Source organism: Fistularia commersonii, chromosome 34, assembly GCF_037954325.1.
Source record: "Fistularia commersonii isolate RoL2024-O1a breed Wild chromosome 34, RoL_Fcom_v1.0, whole genome shotgun sequence".
Taxonomy (NCBI): domain Eukaryota; kingdom Metazoa; phylum Chordata; class Actinopteri; order Syngnathiformes; family Fistulariidae; genus Fistularia; species Fistularia commersonii.
This window is the reverse complement of record NC_141317.1, coordinates 2,444,889-2,454,410: the sequence shown is the minus strand read 5'-3', so window position 1 is coordinate 2,454,410 and position 9,522 is coordinate 2,444,889. Positions and strand designations below refer to the sequence as shown.

General features: G+C 40.7%; 1 protein-coding gene across 1 annotated transcript; it reads right to left on the bottom strand.

Moving 5' to 3' along the window:
• Positions 1-5,265: 5,265 nt before the first annotated feature.
• LOC147214194 (somatostatin-1B-like) lies at positions 5,266-7,118 on the bottom strand. Its single transcript, XM_086141707.1, has 2 exons — positions 6,819-7,118; positions 5,266-6,573 (listed from the first exon to the last, which is right to left on the bottom strand). The coding sequence occupies exons 1-2, from the start codon at positions 6,921-6,923 to the stop codon at positions 6,346-6,348; spliced, it is 333 nt and encodes a 110-aa protein (XP_085997833.1). The 5' UTR covers positions 6,924-7,118; the 3' UTR covers positions 5,266-6,345.
• Between the last annotated feature and the right edge of the window lie 2,404 nt (positions 7,119-9,522).

Sequence of the window (9,522 nt, the reverse complement as noted above, 5' to 3'; positions counted from 1 at the left end):
ACAGACATGTCTATTATACCTACCGGTATGTCTTTCCTAACAGCAACATTTATTTAGAAAAAAAAAAAAAAGAAATGCTGCTTTTTTTTTTTTTAATTCATTTATTTTGCCTCAGAATGCGTGAGCTAGTCAACCGTATTGCATTTGTTCAGTGCTCTGGATACAACCCATCTAAAATGTCACAACTAAACAAATTGAGTCTGGCTGACAGAGATGAATAAGGCTGTTACAGGCAGTGCTCAGAGTCACTGGGTTAATAAAGAGCAAGTACATGTAGCCAATACAGACAGCACAGCACTGCTATTTCCATTTTTCAAACATAACATGCACATCTATTGTGCAATTTATTGAGCAAACAGTGCGCTGTGATGATTCTCCCAAAAGTAAAATTAATGTTGCGTGGATTTCATTTACATTTAATCAAATCGCGCTCTCAGATTATGCCAAATCCATAACGTGGAGCAATCTGATCGTTGCAAACATTTTATTTTGAACGACCTACCCGGCACAAATTATGCAAATCACGTTTTCTGCGTCATGCAACCGCTGTTAGTGTTAGTGCGCGGCCTTTGTTTTAACCTAGAATCGCCACGCAAACTGTCTGTTCACACCTTTCCTCAGAAGCAGTGCCAAATTCAGAGTGTTAATTTGGCCTGTCTTAACCAATCGAGGCAAGGTTAAGAACTATTTGATGCTAAGCGTTTCTAAGTTTTTACTCGAGCAGGGATGAAAATGAGTTCTGACGCTTACTTGGAATTCAAAGTCAAACACAGTGAACAAATAGAATTCAGTGAGGATGATACAGCAAAGAGGGAAGGAGCTTGGAGTAGATTTGAACATAAAGCACATCAGGCCGGTGTTACACGTCGTATTTAGATGCAGTCATGTCTCGGACACGGACGCGGTGGGATCCGATAAAACGACTTGAATCAAAACAGACTTGAGTTGCCAAACAGGGGTTTTGCTTGACGAATACAAATCAAAAGTGACTTGAATATGAAATTCTATGAATAGATGCTGAGCGTTTTAGCACCCGAGACGATGGTGTTGATGGGGGGACTGGTTAAAAAACAATGTAGATTAAGAGCGTATGTTACGGATGATCGGTTGTAACAAGGAAATTTTGGTCGCCTTATGTCGTCTTATGTTGAGCGGCCTTTTCTGTTCATTGTCTTCACCTTGTCAATCACTCGGTCCTGTCAGCCCCGCACGTCTGTGTCTTCTTCTCCAATCAGATCACAGCTTGACCTTATCTTGAACTCCAATGCGGTGTAATTTGTTCATCTTGTTATTCAAAAGAAGAAGCAGTTATTCAGTTCAAAATCCTAAGAGTTGCTTCTGTCGTCTTCTTACGCATCCTTTTTTCTTTTAATGACTCCAGTAATTGTTGTCAATTTTTTGCCATTTCGACTACTTGCATCCATTTGATAACAGGAGGCATAACATTGCATGCTTCAATTATGTCACAGGACTGGCATGTCACTGAAGCACACGTAACCTCATCTTTTAAAACTCAAGCCTTGCACATCATTACCGTCTGACACAAATCTGCCATAAATGTTTTAAATGGAATAATCGTGATCTATGTATACCAATTTTTAGTCAGATGGTCCTCGAAATCCTATTAGGACTGTTAAGTTTGCGGTGACTCTTGAGTGAAGCTACTCTCTTTTAGCGATACCGCCAGGCAAGCACAAGCGGTAATCAAGATCATGTATAAAGATGATTAATGCGAAAATATCCATCTGCATCAGCTATATAAAGTTTTTAGAAAATATCACTCCAATATTCAAATGCATGATTTATTTTGTCCAAAAGAGAGCAGATTAATTGTCAACTTGAAAATGATGGATTCAGGATTCTAACATATCATCAACATGTAATAACCAAATCGCTTGTTAGTCGTGTAAAAGAAGGGGCTCTCAGACTCCTTCTAAGTCTGGCTTCAGGTCAGGTGAAGTAGCAAAGAAATGTATTTCACCGCTTCCAGTCTCTGCTTTTCTTCATCATCTCTTCCGTGAATTGTCTGGACCTTGGTGCCAGTCAGGCCTCCTTAAATGTGCTTACAGATTGTCTGCAGCTTCCTCTTGTAGCTGCAATCAGGGCTGAAGATTGAGGGAGTAATGTAGTGAGCAGGGGTTATGATTCATAACATATGCTGAAATGATTGTGCTGTATTTAAAATAAAATGGAGTTATTTCTGAGGTGATCTAGCAAAATTTGACTTGTTCTATCATTATATGCACCATTTGACCTACTGGAAATTCTTGTTTGGATTTAACAAATGTATTCCCGCTTTCCCAAAGCTAGAAATCACATTAACCTCTCTAAGTGCGTACCAAATTTGGAACGGCATAGATTCTTAATCCAAGACAAAATTACCCAAATACCCCAGATTGGGTGAACGTCAGATTCCTGCATTACGTTCGAGATCCATTTCCATCTTGAGTCTTGTGTCAGGTCTGTGTCGCAGCTGAGGTCCGAGGCAAAGTTCTGCTCTCTTAACCTACCCGTACAGATGCGGCGCTCGCACTGTTTTTGGATATTACCAACATGTATTTCCAGTAATAATGGAGAAGTCTTATCAAATCCAGGCTTAATTTAAGAAGAGGGACGTTCTCTCCCATTTGCATTCCATGTTCGACACAGAAATGTTTTAACAACCTCATTTTAGATCGCTTTTAACCCTAGAACACTAATGTCGGGTGATTTTCACCCACACAATTCTTGTCATGTGATTTTCATTGTGTTGCCATTGTCTGAGTTTTATGGGTCCTTGGGTGGCTTCAGGCTGCTCACTGATGTTATTAATTGTATGTTTGTTTCCCTTCTCACATCGGCCCCATCATCTATAAATTGACGAAAACTGTATTTTATCCAGGATATTGTATTGGGTAAAATATACTTTCTTATTTTAACGTTAGTGTTCTAGGGTTAAAAAATGTTCTCAAATGACTGTATCACAAAACACGACATAATTTCCAGTGAAAGGTCATGTAATGTGTCTGATGTAAATGAAGGTTACTTATTTCTCTTCACCAAAGCCCAAATCACAAGCTATCATGAGCAATTCGCTCTGGACTTTATATTTACATGTTACAGGTGAGAATTATCCCTTACCTAAACACTGCTTGTCAATTTGTACTTGATATGATGGTGATTTGAAATAATGAATCCCCCCCTCATGTGTTTATCCCAACATTGTCAACCATCAAACTGAGAGGAAACCACTCTTCCATTTTCGGCACTTTTGTGGATTTATTTTGAAAGTTTGTTGCCGTTAATTTCTCAAGAGGATAAGCATCCTACCTAAAAGGAAGGACTCAGTCTCTCCTCCTAGTATGCTATTTTTAAATCCAGAAATCTGTTAAACTAATCAAATTTTTTTTTGATCTGTGCCAGAGTTTTTTTTTTTATGGCATTGTTTCTGCCAGGTGTTCACACAGTTCCTGCACAGTAAATGTTGAATTTTTGGTGGCAGGGTGAATAACCAATATGAATTTGATTTAAAGTTATTTTGAGATTTGTATGGGGAGACCAAAAAAAAAAAAAAACGGCTCTGAGAGGAGACACATTATGACACTCATGTAATTGTGGAGCATCTGCTGGATCCGAGCCGTTTATAGTCACATCCCACAAAGTTTAGAGCGGTTCTCTGCACCTTGGTGGTCACGGCGAGATCACTTTGAAGTTGTTTTTCCTCCCGCGTGGGGCATCGACAAAACCGAGCCTTTGTTATTTTTAAACACCAGCACATATGAAGTCACATTTAAATTTGAAATACACTGTTAGGCCAGAGCGCTCGTTTCCTCCTCCTTCAGATCAAAAGGAAAGCAAATAAAATGCTTTGCTTGCAGGCATCAGCTTTGAAGTTGCTCCTCTGCGTGCTCATTTGGGCCCAGGGGCACCGAGTCCAGAGTGCAGCACCTTCCGACACCAAATTGTTTTGGGTTTATAACCCTAAATCAAGATTATGAGAGTGGGATTTTTTTTGTTCTGAATTGTGCTTTGCACAGTTAAAATGAAGCAGGTGAAAAACCCCTTGAAATGTTTCTTTCTTGCACCGTTCTTTTTGCTGAAAATCGGAATGAAAGAAAACGATGAATCGTAATTAAGTAAGTCCGTGGGAGCTTTTGTGTATTCAATATCATCGAAGGAAGCAACCGTGTTCCCGGCATGTTGCAAGAACCGTGTAATTACACCGCTTTGAACTTCAACGAACCGCACCTCACCGTCAGCCGCTGTTTTGGGATTTGACATTGTCTTTCACAACAAAAACGCAGACGGCTCACTCAGGAGCTTTTCTCTCCGAATGTGGAGAATGCGTCCAGAAAAAGAAAAAGGATAGAATGCTTTCTCCGTAGCCTCGGATTTTTCACCCGCGATCCGGTCGTCGGCACAGAATTATGTTTAATTGATTCCTTTGCACCTGTAAAAGAAGTACAAATATGAGCCATTAACACCTATTCAGTCTGCTCAGAAAAGATGGTGGGAAAGTGACGCAGCTGCTGAGGGTGTACGCGAGCTCTCCCTCACCTCCGGCTTAGCGGGGCTTTCTATGGATTCTGCCTCTATTATGAGTTATTTTGATAATTCACCCGTCTGACTCACATACAGGTCATTTCTTCATCGTCAGACACGTAAAAGTTCTCAGCAAATTAATGAACATTAACAACGGCTGTTCAGAAACTTGAGGTATTGGGGCGGTTAAATGGCGATGTTCTTCCGTCAGGTAACCAGAAACAACCGGATGTCTCCTTTTTATAGAGAAAAGCGCAGGATTCTGTTCCAGAACTCCTCAATCTCACAGATGACGAGAGAGAGGAGTTGATGTGAATGAATAATTCATGCCTTTTGCTGTGAGACTTAACAAGGACTGAAGAATGTGTTTGGACTTTTACCACTAACATAAATAATGGCTTGACCTTATCACCATCATCAGGTCAGTTGTATCTCATGTCTTTTTGATCGCTTTTCACATTAATATAAAATGTCAATTTGGCCGAATGCGAGTCAGGCGCTTTATTTTTGCATGACTTCACCGCAGAACTTTTTAACAAAGTCACCGTATGTCCAATCTGCAAATAATACTTTCATTTCATTTATTTCACAGCAAAAAGCAAAAGCCCACTTGTCCCTGTTGCAACAGATAAAAAACATGGGATGATCATTTTGGGGATGGTGAGCGGCCCCTGCTCTCGGCTCAACCCTTTCGCATTGTCGAAAATATATATATATATCTACTCAGCGAGGGCAACGCCAGCATCTTGTGACAGTCATTTGCCCGATTGTCCTATTGGCCATTATCAACGCAGCTAATTGCAAAAATTGAACACCGGGATTATTGGGGGAGGGGTAACATCCCAAATTGATTTCTGTGAGGCTTCGGCTGTTTTAATAAAAAGCAAATGCACACGTCTTCACACAGTATGACTGTTCTGGGCGGCCGAGCGGACGCATCACACTGTGTGATTTAAGGAACTCTGCTAATTTATTTTCCCATCAAACCGGCATGTTTAATGACCTGTGATAATTCATCAGAGCGTCTCGCACAACCTGTAACTGGGAATAAATGTGAACCGCTCGCTCTAACCGTTATCCTCAAACAACAGGGAGCTCGACTTATGTGAATGCAAATCTTAAATCCACAACAATTTCCATTTCATTTAAGTTTTAAATCAGTCTACTTCAAGTTTTTTTATTGGTTTGAATGAACTTCAATGTCAAACACCCATTTTGGTAATGCCTAACCTATATTTAAATGGAGGGTTTTTCATTCGTGTATTCATTTTGTTTTTAAACTTCTAGTATTGCATTTCATTTATTGGTCTATTGAGAGTTAACAATACAAAGGGACAAGGCAAAAACAATCTTTTGTACATTCAGCATGCAATTTCACCACAACTTGGTTGTTTGTAAGTGTGGTGTTATGTTTGTCTGATAACCCGGAACCTAAATATCTCCACATTACGTGTTGGAATTCTTCTACACTGCACACAAAAAGCAGCTGCTCATTTTGTATTAAATCTGACTTTGTGTTTATCTTTTGCAAGTAGGTGGAAAATGCCTTTGGAACAATTTACAATTACAAGTACCGCCTCAAATATTATATCCGTGATTTATTATTTTGCCCGTAAGCATTACATACATAAATACATATATTGTATACAGAAATAAATACATAGAGAATTCAAATTCATACAGACACAATGTCTCAGTGAAGTCCATCGAAGTCATATGTCTGACAGGTTGGATGATATGTACAGCCGAGGTCTACTACAGTTCATGTGGAGCCAGGAGGGAAGGAGTGCGATCGTCGGGCATGGCCGTGTGGTTCTGACGCTGTTAGCAGGAGGTGAAAGTTTTCCAGAAGAAGTTTTTACAGGGGGCCTTGCGGTCACGCTGAGGCAGCGATAACCTGTTGTAGACGGCTCTCTCCTCCAGACGAGACTCGAGCGGTTCTTCAAGATCCACAGGTGCCCCGTCCCCTGGCAGCATGTTGTTATCCAAAGCTCCGTCTAACAAGCCCGACACCAGCCTCAAAATCAGCTCTTTTCGCTCTTTGCTAAATTCCTGTGCAAAAAAAAAACAAAAAAAAAAAAAAAACTTATTATTGTCACTGAACAAGTTGTGAAAAATGTGAAAATTCATGGTTGAAAAAAAAAATTGTTCATAATCAAATAATATTTAGTTGTAATTTTAGGTGGTAGGAATTACCTACAAAAAAAAACTGCAAGTTAATCAAAAGAAACAAAAAAACAAGAACATAAATCAGCAGTTAATACAAAATGAATGCATGAAGAATAATCTTTCCTCACCCTGTTCACATGGATGGAGCTCCTGTCCTCCACAGGAAGCACGGCGGCTGCCCTAACACTGAACAGAACCCCCGTCAGAGCCGCTAACACCACCAGAAGCTGCATGCTGTGACAGAAGTGAAAGTGACTGTGTGGAAAAGGACTCTGGGTGTGTGACTGAGCGTTTGAGCGAGAGAGAGAGAGAGAGAGAGAGAGACCTCAGATTAGCCACAAATCCAGAAGAGTGGAGAAAGTGCTGTGCAGTTGGTGGTCAGGAGATTGGGGGAACCAGTGATGTTGCTTCTACTCAGCCTCCAAGGTCCCTGACTCTTATATGGCTGTCTCCGTGTCTGCCACTGACGTAAAGGGTGGTGGGAGTATGACGGAGGGTGTGTGTGTGTGTGTGTGTGTTTGGGGGGGTTGGATGTGTACGTGAGTGTGGAAGATGAAGGGGATATGAGGGGTCAGAGCAGAAGAGATGGGAGGACTGAACAATGTGTATGGTGGCTATATTCATATCAGTGAAAGCACCTGAAAGGGAGAACTATATCATGACTAACCTCGCATTGACCGTGATGACAGAATTTCAAACACAACCTTCTCGAGAGGGCGGCCAGACAGTTTTACCACTTGTCCACCGAGGCCATTCTGACTACCATTAATGTTTAAGACCCGAGATTACAAAATACATAAGAGATGAGCCCTTGACAATTACCCACACACAAGTGCTTGCCACTCTATTTCAGATATTTTGACTCCTGTCACGGGTGCTACCATGCAGCTCTGTGACACTTGAAAATTGCGATCGAATGGTCTGACACGCAACATGACTCGAATTTAGTGCCCCGGGGGGAAATGCACATCATAAACCTGCTGGAGTAAACATAACATTTAAAAAAGAAGCCAGCAATTTTCAAGAGGCGTAGCGCCAGATGCTCTATTTCGACATCAAGATGAGCTATCGATGAAAGTCAATCATTTTTTGTTTCGCTTTTCCGCCCCAAAATTATGGCCGTCAAAATAAAAGATGCTTGCCAAACTTGTTTAACTGTATTCTGACTAGTTGTAAAAAGGATAAATGTCTAAAGCTGAATTTGATAGTAGGATTAACAGTGAGATTACAATCTGTTGCTGATATATGTGTGTGTGTGTGTGTATATATATATTATATGTATGTATGTTCACTTTACTTCAGCTCTGTCTGCTTAGCAGTTGAGAAATCTTTCCAGGCGGAAAATGCTGAATAGGAATCATTATATATTTTGATATATTTATATATTTGTCATGTCTTTTTAACAATTAATGTCAATCAACAATTTTTCTCCAGTGATGTTTATTGAACAAAATCAAGTTGACAGGGCGACATGGTGGCGAGGTGGTTCATGTTTCGGCCTCAGAGCACAAAGGACCCTGGTTCTATATGGATAAGGGGACCTTTCTGTGTGGAGTTTGCATGTTCTCCCCCTGTAAATTGGGAAAATTGCCCCGAATGAGTGAGTGAATGGTTGTCTGTCTGTATATGTGTCCCTGCGATTAACCGGCGACCAGTCCAGGGTGAACCCCGCCTCTCGCCCAATGACAGCTGGGATAGGCTCCAGCTTCCGCCGCGACCCTGAGTGCAGGAAAAGCTGCAGAAGATGGATGGATTTAAGAAACCAAGATAGATTTCCAAAAATGAAGAGTTTCTGTGTTGTGACGTCTATAGATGATGCTACTGGCAGGGAACATACAGTACTTATATTCCAGTTGGATATGTTCAAATTGATTTGTTGCGCCCTGAAAAAAAGTATTTGAGGTGTTTACCTCATATAGTGCGGAGTTTAAGAAGCCCTGGAGCCAGTCCAAAGATTAGCTGACTGCTGCCTATACTGGCAGTTCAGTTTGTTTGAAGAATTGACAACAACTGGTTTCCTTAAAAGTCCCTGCTGGCCACCTTGCAAGAGACTTTAAACTGTGGAAATTGTCTGCATTACAACTTTCATCAATGCTTCAAGATCTTATTGAAGAGCGATGATGTCTGCATTTCAGCAATGTCCGTGCCACACGAGGCCTCCGATTGCACCTTGACTCTTCTCTGAAGGGATACCAGGAAAAAAAAAAGACTCAAATTATCTTGTTTTGTGGTGTTGATATTACACAGAACCAACATCTGTCATAGTCAAGCTTTTGATGACATTCATACTGTTGACGCGATGCTTTTTTTTATAAGCATGTTTTCAATTGAAAGATCCCGTATCGTTGATTTGCTCTGATGATCCCAGAAAGGAGTAGCCGGAAGGAAAAGAAGAAGATATAGTTAGAAAGTTGCATTTAAGGTTTCGCTTCTATGACATCTTGATCTCCGAGTGAGTTTTGAGCTTGACCTAGGGGCCTCTAATGCCTCAGTGGAACATTTACCATGACCTTTGTCAGGCAACAAACACTCTGTAGCTTTGCTAAACCTTATTATCTAATCCGGGAAATACCCATTGGGTTATTTGTAACAAGGATTTAAAGACGGCATTGACTTTTTAGCAGCGTCCTGCATTGCAGGTTTTATCTTTAGATGCGCTCCGTCCACATGAAATATGATCGCTATTGGGTCAAATATCGAAGCCAGATAACTGTTTAATAACAGTTAGGTGTGTCTGCATATGTTTTGGCTTGCAGTCCAATTTGTTCTAACTATAATCTCTGCGTCCTAATTGAGAAAATGTTTTCAGTACAATGTAGCGAGTCATGAATG

Bases quoted from the DNA above. Each gene is read 5' to 3' on its own strand.
- LOC147214194 (XM_086141707.1), bottom strand. From the start codon at position 6,923: ATGCAGCTTCTGGTGGTGTTAGCGGCTCTGACGGGGGTTCTGTTCAGT. The intron at 6,574-6,818 runs GTGAGGAAAGAT...TTTTTTGCACAG, and splicing joins GCTCCATCCATGTGAACAGG to GAATTTAGCAAAGAGCGAAA.